We start from the raw sequence: 11,927 nt of genomic DNA on the forward strand, positions 1-11,927 counted from the left end.
CTTTAAGAAAGAGCTGGGCACTATGTGCATGCTGTCTCCCCAGCTCTTGGTAAGGCTGAGCAGGAAAGTCAGCTGCTCAAGAGCAGCCACGGCTGTGTAGGAATTACAGGCCAGCCTGGGATACAGAAGACCTTACCAAAAACCCCCACAAAAACAATCAGAGAAGAAAAATTGCCTTGTAATTCCACCTTACCCAAGTCAGAATGGCTGAGGAGGAAAGGAGCCCTTATGCTTGCTAGTTGGATGTTAATTAATTAGTCTGTCTCTCAAAATCCACTTGAAGCTTCCTCAGAAAACTACAACTAGAACTACCACAACTAGAACTACCACAACTAGAACTACCACAACTACCACAGCTAGAACTACCACAACTAGAACTACCACAGCTAGAACTACCACAACTAGAACTACCACAACTAGAACTACCACAACTACCACAGCTAGAACTACCACAGCTAGAACTACCACAACTAGAACTACCACAACTAGAACTACCACAACTAGAACTACCACAACTAGAACTACCATAACTAGAACTACCACAACTAGAACTACCACAACTACCACAGCTAGAACTACCACAACTAGAACTACCACAGCTAGAACTACCACAACTAGAACTACCACAACTAGAACTACCACAACTAGAACTACCATAACTAGAACTACCACAACTAGAACTACCACAACTACCACAGCTAGAACTACCACAACTAGAACTACCACAACTAGAACTACCACAACTACCACAGCTAGAACTACCACAACTAGAACTAGCACAACTACCACAGCTAGAACTACCACAGCTAGAACTACCACAACTAGAACTATCACGTCATGAGCTCTCACTTCTCAGGCATGGCACAGGGCACAGCTGCAGGCCTGTGCTGGCTGCGCCCTGTTCACCAGAGCCAGACAGTGGAGAAACCCAGTGTGGGGCTATCACACGGGACATTATTCAGCTGTGAGAAGATGAAATCATGCCTTGTGGGAGAATGGACAGGACTGCAGATCATCATGAGATCATGAGAACAAGGATTCCATGTTTCCTCTCATGCAGAATCTGGGAGTGGGGTGGGGGCCGGGCGTGAAAGTGAAAGAGAACCCTTAGGAAAAAGGGGGTGGGAGGAAATAAAGAGTGTGTGGAGGGTGAATATGAACACAGACATCACTCACACACAACCCACTGTCTGCAGGATTACCATGCTGTAATTAGAAAAATAAGGAAGTCTTAGTAACTGAATGCAGTTGCATATGTCTGTAACACCACCTAAGGTTACAGGGGGCTGAGGCAGGAGGATCATGAATTTGAGTAGCCTGAGCAACTTGGTGAGATTCTGTCTCAGTATGAAAAATGAAAAGGGTTTGGGGATATGATTCTGTGATAAAACACAACACCTTGACTTCAAACTTACTTCTAAAAAAAGGGAAAAAAAATCATTAACTGCTTCTTTAAAAAGAACATTCAAGCTGGGCGGTGGTGACACACGCCTTTAATCCCAGCACTCGGGAGGCAGAGGCAGGCAGATCTCTGTGAGTTCAAGGCCAGCCTGGTCTACAGAGTGAGTTCCAGGACAGGCTCCAAAGCTACAGAGAAACCCTGTCTCCAAAAACAAACAAACAAACAAAAAACCCAAAAAAACCCAAAACCAACACCAAACCAAACCAACCAAACAAAAAAGAGTGTTCAAGGGGCCAGAGAATTGTCTTGGTGGTGAAGAACCCCCTGCTCCCAGATCACTCAAGTTTGGGTTCCCAGCACCTACATCTTGACAGCTTACAATTGTCTGCAACTTGAGCTCTAGGAGATCCGACACCCTCCTCTTCTGACCTCTGCAGGCACCACACCCCCCTACATACACCACTGCAATAAATCTTTTTAAAAGGAGCATTTAAGAGCTGGACCTGATGGTACATGCCTACACTTCCCACATTTGGGAAGCAGAAGGGAGAGGATCAGGAGTTCAAGGCCATTCCCCCAGCTTATGGAATGTCAGTTTGAAGACAGCTTGGGCTACATGACATCCTGCCTCAAAAATAAGAAGGAAGGAACAAAGGAAGGAAAAGAAGAAAGGAAAGGCTGGAAGGAGCAGAAAAAAAAAATTAAAACTATGTAAGAGTTGGAGATGGCTTTGTGATTAAACCACTGTATGTTCTGCCAGAGGGCCCAGGTTTGATTCCTAGTACCACATGGTTGCTCATAACCATCTGGAACTCCAGTTCTGTGGGATCTGACGCCCTCTGCTGGCCTGTATGGGCATGCACACATGCGGTGCAGAGATAAATACAGCCAAAACATAAAATAAGTTTTTTTTTAAAAAAACTAAGTTTTCTTGGTAGAGATTGTAATTAAGACCTTGTTTAACAACGTAAATCCTGTGCTCACGTCTGTGCTGCCTCGTTGACCCTCCTGGTGGAGCCTGTGTCGTACACCGTCAGACTTAGATCAACACCCTTCTTCATAAGACTAAAGTAAGAACTTTAATACTAAGTATCATACATGACTGGTCAAGGAAACCTTCATAAGTAGACATAACCCATCTAACAATCTGTCAACAATTAAGAAAAATACCATTCATAAAAATGATGTCTAGTATCGATCCACCATAGTCTATATTCCAGCCATTTAACTATAAACTGCATAACATTTACAAACACAAAGGATAAATATTTTCCCGAAAAAGCTGAGGAGGATATTGACATGGAATGACTAAGGAGCTTAACTAATCAACATTTGATGATTCTCTTTAATACCATTTGGGTATTAAGATTAATTTCAGATGTCTTCATAGAAGTAACATGATCAGCTCTAAAAATTTTCCACTATAGCCAGATATGAGAATTCTAGCACTTGGGAGGCATAGGCAGAAGAACCACATGCTGAAGGCCAGCTTGGCAATTTAAAGAAACCCTGTTTCAAAATATAAATCCAGAAAGGGGTGCTGGGCAGAGGTGGTACTTGCCTTTAATCCCAGCCCCCAGGAGGCAGAGGCAGAGGCAGAAAGATCTCTGTGAGTTCAAGGCCAGCTTGGACTACAGAGTGAGTTCCAGGACAGCCAGGGCTACAGAGAAACCCTGTGTCTCAACAAACAGAAACAAATGGAAAAAAAGAAAGGGGTATGGATCGACAGCTCTGATGTGGGAGGTCCTCTGTATATGTGTTGCTTTTATTGGTTGATGAATAAATCTGTCTTGGCCAATGGTCTAGCAGAGTAAGACTAGGCAGGAAGTCCACACCAAGACAGAGAGCAGGCAGAGTCAAGGGGACTCCATGTCCACCAAGGAGAAAGGTCTGATGATCAGCAGCCGCGAGCCTCACGGTGAAAGACAAACTAAGAGGAGAGGAGTGGGTTAACTTAGAGCTAGAGCAGTAAGAGGCCTGAGGCATCACCGTCACCGACAGTTGTAACTGATAGGAGGCCTCAGAGTGGTTGATGGGAGCTGGCAGCAGGACAGAAAACCTCCATTTATACACAGCTCAGTCAGTTGGAGGGAAGGAAAAGGAATCGTAAGCTCAGTAGCGCTGTCTCTCTCACCCACAGAGCGCAGATGTGAGAGCCACTGAAACAGCAGCAGCGCAGGGCAGCCGAGTGGCTGGTGACATCCAGTAAGTAAGTGTCGTCACATGACACGCACTGTAGCCACCTGTAATCAAGGCTGAGGGACGGTTTAAATGGCACACGCTGTTCCAAAAGGACTTCCACATGCCTATGTCCTTTGAAGGCTATTATTTTTATTTTTATTTATGTTTTATTCTCTCTCTCTCTCTCTCTCTCTCTCTCTCTCTCACACACACACACACACACACGCTACTCTCCATGTAAACAGTCAATGTCAACTATTTACTCTGACTTACCTTTCTTTATTCTTTCCTTACCACCCACAACTTGTTCTTCTTGTGGCATCTGAGATAATTTCTGCATAAATAACTTCTCTAGAGCTTGGGCCATGAGAACAATGTCATCTTCAGACTGGAAAACACGTTAGAAGATATGCTGAGATACATAGGGTGGCTGCTGCATCACATTGATTTCTAGAATGTGCCACAGTACTCTGAGCTAGGATTTATCTCCTCTAGTTAGAAATAGTGCAACAGGAAAGAGCTTAAATTCTAGCAAACCTTGTCTTTAAAAAGGAGCAGGGTGATTTCTGAATGCCAAAAAAAAAAAAAAAAAATGCTGTCTAACCAATCCAGCAACACAAAAGCGGTGTTACTGTAACAGAATGTCTCCCCTGGAGCAAGCACTTCTCCATCTGAGCGACTAAAGGACCATGCACACTGCCTGGATCCGAATCTGCCCTCCCTGTCATTCTCCTCCAGCATCACCTCACTGCCTAGGAGAAAAACAGCAGCCATGAAGTAGATTTAAAAGCAGCAGCCTGACACTGAAGCATTTCTAAGATAGAGACTCTGGGAAAGTGACTACACTTGGTTGGGTTCAGTCCTCAGCACTATGGAGGCTGTAACGTACTTTGCTGCTTAGGCAGCAGGTAGGAAATGTAACCAAGAGTAAATTAAATGTCACCAGGTTGTCACAGAGACCAGACCACCAGTGTTGCTCCTCTTTCTTTCTCACACTGTCCCTCACAAGGCCACCCACCTCAGCCTCCGGGTCACTGGGTTATAGGTGAGCCAGTTTGGCTTTGAGCTTGTTCCTTCCTTCCCTTTCTTTCTTTCCTTTTTTTTTTTCAAAGCATAGGCTACTTTAGCTATTCAAGAAAAAATACCGTCAATAGGCTGAAAAAACAAATTAAGGAAATATATTGAAATATGAAAATTATGAAATCCAATCAGAAACAATTTACTGAAAATATGCAAAGGAGGGAACCAATTCCTGAAAGCTGTTCTGACCTCTACACAAGCTCACACACTAAGAGAAATCACAAAACACATAAGCCTATAATCCCAGCACTGTAGAGGCTGAGGCAGGAAGACCTTGAAGCCAGCTGCATATGGAAACCTTGTTTCAAACTGCCCCTCCGCTCCAAAACAATACATCAAGTGTTCCCAGTCAGGAACTGGAATCTGAACTCTTTAATACACTCTTGTACACATAACAGTAAAGACCAGGCAGTATAATGTCAAGTTTACAAACCTTGTTGTATAAATAACAGTTTGAAAACATTGTATTGAAGTCTTCTATGCATTCGGAAGCCTTCACATAATACTTATTTTCCAGCCGCTTCTTAATTGTACTTAGATCCATTGGGGCTTTTATGATGGTGTAATAGTCCTATGGTTTGAAGAAGGTAATGGCGTTAGAATGAGGCTGGGGCGTAGCTGGGTGATGGAGAGCTCATACAACATGCATGAGCCTCTTGGTTCCATCCTCAGCACCATGATAAATCAACAACAGATTGGAGCTGTAGCCCGGTGGCAGGCATACTTGTTTAGTGTGCCTGAGGCCTTGGCTTCAGTACGGTAAAATTACACCTAACTATTCACTCAACAATTCCTAAAACTGTAAACCTCTAGCACAACCTGGAAGCCAGAACCTGGAGTCGTGGAAACCAAAGCTGGTTGTCACAATGTCACTTTATAGAGGAAAGGCAGTCTCTACAGCGGACAGAGGCAGCCCAGAGGTGCTGGCTCAAAGGTAAGCATGAGGGCCCTGAGCTTAATTGCCTCTTGGTGCCTCAGGACCCACATGGTGGAGTGAGAGAAATGACTCCCCAATGTTGTCCTCGCTGAATGTACATACACGCATGCAAGAAATGAAAACATCTCAAAGATTGGCAAAGGCAAGATTTAAAATATTTATTTTTGAAAAATGTAAAAAGAAGAGAATGGGGGGGGGCGGTATTTACAGACTGACGGGTCTGACGCCGGACTCTGTCTCAGGCTGCGCTGCTACTACATGATTAAAATCTTCAAGTGAAGCCCAAAGACGAGTGGGAAATGCTGTACAAGCCAGACTCTGAGTAGCTTAAATAAAGCCTTCTCAGGAGGTAGACTGGCGACCCCTCCTCTCAGAAAGCAACTGTGACATGCTGTTTAAGTGTGAATGTCGGTGTCCATTTGAAAGTGGGCAGAACACTTAGGTCACTCTTCAGGGTGCTGAATAATCAAGTGTCTAATTATACATATTTTATAATATTAAAGATTAAGTTAAAATATTGTATGTGTCTGGGTGCTTTGCCTGCAAGTGTGTCTGCGGAGCACGGGCGCCTGGTGCCTGCAGAGACCAGAAGAGGGCATTGGATTCCTGACATGCCCATTACATACCCATCAGTTCTCACCAGAACCCTGAACTGGAGTTACAGTGTATGCCACCATGTGGGTGATGGGAATTGAATCCAGGTCCTCTGGAAGAGCAGCCTTTGCTCTTAATGGCTGAGCTATCTCAGCCCTAACTAATTTTTTTCTTATAGTTGTAGGATTTTTCTCTTTGTAAAACACCCAAACAGACAAACAGTGAAACTAGCAGGTTCTGGACCAGGGAAATGGCTTAGCTGATAAAAGGATCAGCTGTGTAAACCCGATGGTCTAAGCTCCATTCCCTGGGACCACATATAAAGCCAGCTGTGGTTGGGGGTACACATCTGTAATCTCAGTTCTCCCATCATGAGGTGGAAGGCAGAGCTATGCCGGATAGCCTGGCATGCACAGGACAGCAGCAAAAAGTTGGACGTTGTCTTCTGCCCTGTGAGTGTCCACGCTTTTTAATACAGTCTTTAGAATTCACAATTGCTCCTCCAAAGCTTACCTCTGAAGGGAAGTTATCAGTCTGGACTTACAGCATTCTCTGAGAAGGGCTTGAACAGGGTCAGAAGTTCCATTAAAGGAAAGTGTCCATTAAAGGAAAGAGTTGCTTCTAGGAGAGCATCCTCCATGTCCCCACCCATCCCACCACTTCCCACAGGAGACCCCGTGCAGTTACGTGGGTGGGGTAGGGGCTCTGACACCTGCAGGTCTGGAAGTAAACTGGTTGTTGCATCTCAGTGACTGTTCTCTCCTGAATTTCATCAAACATCTATTCCTAATGGGGTGCTTTATGCAAACAATATAGGCTGCAAAAGGAAACCTTGTTCTATCTTAGTAGTGAGTTTGTTCTTTTCTGATCCACTTCTACTTTGCTTCGGGACTTCTAGAAGGTTCCCCTTCTGCCTAGATTCCCAGTACCTGAGGTCTGGCCCAGTGAGATGGGTCAGCAGGCAAAAGTGCTAATCCTATGGGCACTGACAACTTGAGTTCAATCCCTGGAACCCAGGGTAGGAGGAGAGAACTGGCACCCCCAAGTTGCCAACTTACTTCCACATGTATCTTGAAATGAGCACACACGTGCGCGCACACACACACACAGGAATAGAGAATGATTTAAAATAGCATCTCATAAAATCAGGAATAGAGAATAATTTAAAATAACATCTCATCAAATGCTCACAGGCAGCTTCAGTTTCACTGCGTCCACGGGCTGCTGGAAGGGCCAGGAGAACTGATGCTTCCAGAGCGCCTTCAGGACCACTTTCTGCAGGAACTGCAGCTGATTTGTCAGCCGCCCATTTCTCTTAGTGTTTATGAACTCTGGCGGAGGGGGGTTAACAATCGCTGTCTGTCGACTTGGCAGAGACATTCTCAACCACTTAAGATCCTGGTGTTTTAATGTTGTCTACAGGTACATGTCCTGAAAAAGAAAAAAAAAAAAAAAAGAAAAACTGAGTACTTTAAAAATTGCTGTTTGTAAGAGTCTAAAGTATTTATCAAGAGAAAGAGTGGTTTTTGTTGTTTTGTTTTCAGGACTTTGGAGATGGCTCCACTATGCTTCTGAGGCTGGCCTAGAGCTCACTATGAAGGACACCACCATGCCAGGCTTGTGTTGCTGCTGCCGCCATTATCTGAGACGGGGTCTCATGTCATATCTTGTATGTTCTTCAGGTAAGCCCCCTGAGTATTAGGATTGCAGGCGCAACAGTCACATACAGCTAAAACACGCTGCATTGACACACATTATAGTTGTTTAAATGTTCATTTACAAATGTCTAGGCCAGGCAGTGGTGGTGCACAACTCTAGTCCCAGCAATCGGGAGGTAGAAGCAGGCAGATCTCTGTAAGTTTAAGGTCAGCCTGGTCTACATAGTGAGTTTCAGGCCACCAAAGGCTGCATAGTGAAATCCTGTCTCAAAAACAAAAGCATCCCCTCCTCTAAAAATCCCACCACATCTTAGGCCAAAATCAATAAAGGACAAAATTTTTAACAAATACTAACCTTTTTTATAAAAACAGTATACATTGTTTCATTGTGTATGATTTAGTCTTAGATGGTTTAAATTCCACACTTCACAGAAATTTTTCTGTTCTTCAAAAATACAAATTGAGGTCTTAGCAGGAAAAGTCTACAGATTCCTAATAAAAAGAAGTACCAGAAATGTTAAGATACCATTGGGGTATAGGGATCCTGTAATTGTTCATTGAATGTGGGGGAAATAAAAGATTTTTAGCTAATATCCCCCCAAATTTTCTAACTAATTTATTTAAAATCCTAATTCATCAATACCCACAAGTTATCCTCTGGCCTTTACTACACACACACACACAACAACAACAACAACAACAACTAGGTCTAAAATCAATGCTTTGCCCAACCAGATGACTTAGCAGGTAAAGATACTCGCTGGCAAGCTTGATGACGTGAGTTTGATCCCTGAGTTCCACGCTGTGGGAGAGAACTAACTCTTGCTACGTGTCCTCTAATGTCCATACATGGTCCATGGCACAAGCACACATATGGAAACACAAAATAAAACCCCAATTCATAGGGCCTGGGAGCATACCTCAGTGGCAATACATGGGCTTAGTCAGGGCAAGGCCCTGGTCCAAGCCTCAACACCAACAACAATAATAACTAAGAAAAGTGGAAACTCAATGCATCAGGAAAAGAAATGCCAAGTGTTGAGATGCAATCCTGTTGTGCACACTGTTATATCCAAGATGTTTAGACAGTGTCATTACTATAGAGAGGACAGATGCTGGGAACATGCACAGTTCCCTGTGCACACAAGCACAATGAGAAGTGGCTGTCCACCTCTAGACCTCTTAAAACTAAGCCAAGAGCCACAGGCATGAAGTCAGCATTGGTTTGGCAATGCTGCCTCAGGATCATGCATCTTGTGGTAACTCCATCTTAAGTATTTAAGTCTTTAGTCCAATACTGTTGCTTATATTCAGGTTTTTCTGGAAGCCAATCTCCAATGTTTTCTTTTCACAGAACTCGAGTCCTAAATCCATTAAACAATCCCCACCTCACTGATTCTTACCTTCCCCACCCTTGGTATCCACTACTTATTTCTGTTAACATTTTGGAAGAAAGCTCTCTCTCACTATGCTCAGGAGAGCCTCCTGTCTTGGCTTCTTGCATAGCCATGGTTACAGGTGCTCACTTTTATTTCTATGACACAGCGCTCTAGACATATATGGATGCACACAGCATCCCCCTCATTTTTTATAATTACATGTATGTGCGTGTGCGTGCGCATGTGGAGGTCATTATTTCTCTTCTTTCACCATGTGGGCCCCAGAGATCATCAGACGTGGCAGCCAGACCATTTTCCTGCTGAGCCACCTTTCAGGCACATTAAACTTTTAAATAAGTGGCTTATTTTACTTAGTTCAAAATCCTCAAGGTTCATTCGTGTTTACAGAACATCAGATTTTTTTCTCTCTCTCCTTTGAAATAGGGGTCCTGCCACTTGCTCAATATGTTCATAGCAGTAGTATTCCACATTGTGGGAGAGAACCTGGAAACTACCTAGATGCCCCTCAACCAAAGAATGGGTAAAGAAAACGTGGTATATTTACACAATGGAGTACTACTCAGCTGTAAAAAACGACCTCATGAAATTTGCAGGCAAATGTATGGAACTAGAAAGTGGGAGCTCATGGACTCTGACCAACAGTTAGGAAGGCCTGCATGGGACCGACCTAGGCTTTCAGCATGTATAGGAAGGACAATTGTATAGCTTGGTCTGTTTGTAAGGCCTCCTAGTTGTGAGATTAGAACCTGCCCCTGGTGCTTATCTGGCTTTTGGGAACCTGTTCACCATGCTGGATTACCCGGTCTAGCCTTGATGAAGGGAGAGTTCGGTCCTGCGGCAGCTTTGATGTGCCAAACTTTTGTTCAATCCCATGGGAAAGCCTGCCCCTCTCTGAATGGAGACAGGGTTTGGTGGAGAAGGAGTGGATGGGGAGGTGGATAGACAGGAGGTGGGAGGAAGGAAAGGGAAAAGAGGAGGGAGGGGAAACTGAGGATGGTATGTAAACCCCCGTTTCAGCTTCGTGAGACTGGGATCACAGACATGTGCCAGCTGCCACCCCATACATACTTACTTTTTGTGGTGCTGTATGAACTTAGGGCAGTGTTCATGCTATGTAAGAATTCTATCACTGAGCTACATATGACCCCAGTTTCAGTTTCTGTTAAAGTTTGTATTTTCATTTTTTTATGCATGTGTGTGTGTGCTTGAATATGTAGCCATAAGTAGGTGTCCTCAGAAGTCAGGAAGGCATTGGATGATAAGCCATTTGACATGGGTGCTTGGAATTGAACTCTGGAAGAGTAGCAAGCAGTAAAAACTCTTTTTGTTGTTGTTTTTGTTTTTTGAGACAGGGTTTCTCTGTGTAGTCCCGGCTGTCTTGGAACTCACTCTGTAGACCAGGCTGACCTTGAACTCAAGAGATCCACTGCCTCTGCATGTGCCACCACTGCCCAGCTAAGAACTCTTAACCACTTAGCCATCTCTCTAGCCCCCTCCTTCCTTTCAAACCTGAGCGAGATTCCATTTTAGGTACCGCACTTTGCTTACCTTCATCCACTGGCATCAAACAGGCTGCTTCCACTTTTAGAGCCTACACAGTGCTCCCTGAACACACAAGTATTCTAAGACAGCTGCTCAGAGTTGCTGTAAACAGATATGCAATCTTTCAAGCCTATGCTCCTTCCTCTTCTTCCTTTTCTTTTTTTAAAATGTATAACCAGAATGTAACAGTGGATTGTTAGATCACATGGCAATTGTCTTTTCTTCCTTTCTAGTATAAGAATCAGTTTTAGTTTCTGAAGTTCCCATGCATTTCTGATGTACAGGCAAGACGGAAGACGGCCACACTGAGCTTGATTATCTGAGGTCATTGTCAATCTTAGTTCACTCCACCTCGTGTTCAATGTATCACTTCAAGCCTGGCACAGACACAGCATTATCTACTATACATTGTATAGACATCATTTGGTCTTTTTCCTCATTATGTTTATAAAGCTTATCCAGGTGTTGTTTGCTTATTTACCTTGCTATACACTAATTTACTAGAGTAGAAATGTTCTTTTTTAGTTTTATGGAAGCAGGGTCTCACTGTGTAGACCAGACCATCCTCAAATTTGCAGAAAGCTTCCTGCTTCAGCATCCCAAATACAGAAATTACAGCATGTGGTGCCACACCTACCTGATCTGTTTTATTGAAACTTTAGGGTTGCTTGACACTGGTGTTAAGATGTGGGTAGTGTGTATGTGTGTGTTTATTCCATGTATAAACCCAGAAGGGAGCAGTGTGTGTGTGTGTGTTGTGTGTTTATTCCATGTATAAACCCAGAAGGGACATTACTAAATCACATGCAGCAATCCAACCTAAAAGATACCACCTGCTTTTCAAAACAGACAAACCAACCTCCAGCCATATCATCTGTGTGAGGCTCCATCTGGAGGTGCCCAAGAGGCTAAAGTGTAATGATCCATGAAGCCCCCTTTTATGTTACTGGCCACATGGGCATTGTCTGTCAAGCACATCTGAGGAGTTATGATGATATTCCTACCAGGTCGTCTGTAACTATCTTCATATATCTCCAACACAAAACCCTTGTGGCTATGTACTGCAAATACCCTCTCCTAGGCTGTGGCTTACCTAGTGTCCTCTTCTTTTTGGGTTTTGAGACAAGGTCTCA

The 11,927-nt window shown here is 43.8% G+C and overlaps 1 protein-coding gene across 1 annotated transcript in view; it reads right to left on the reverse strand.

The window, feature by feature from the left end:
* The window catches only part of Brdt (bromodomain testis associated), a 44,556-nt gene extending 36,982 nt beyond the window's left edge, over positions 1–7,574 (reverse strand). The window contains exons 1-3 of the mRNA XM_038337391.1: positions 7,386–7,574; positions 5,097–5,234; positions 3,857–3,971 (exon numbers count right to left, since the gene is read on the reverse strand). Of these exons, the coding sequence (XP_038193319.1) occupies positions 3,857–3,971; positions 5,097–5,234; positions 7,386–7,574 (442 nt within the window). The remainder of the gene's footprint in view (positions 1–3,856; positions 3,972–5,096; positions 5,235–7,385) is intronic.
* Between the last annotated feature and the right edge of the window lie 4,353 nt (positions 7,575–11,927).

This window comes from Arvicola amphibius, chromosome 1, assembly GCF_903992535.2.
Source record: "Arvicola amphibius chromosome 1, mArvAmp1.2, whole genome shotgun sequence".
NCBI classification, from domain to species: domain Eukaryota; kingdom Metazoa; phylum Chordata; class Mammalia; order Rodentia; family Cricetidae; genus Arvicola; species Arvicola amphibius.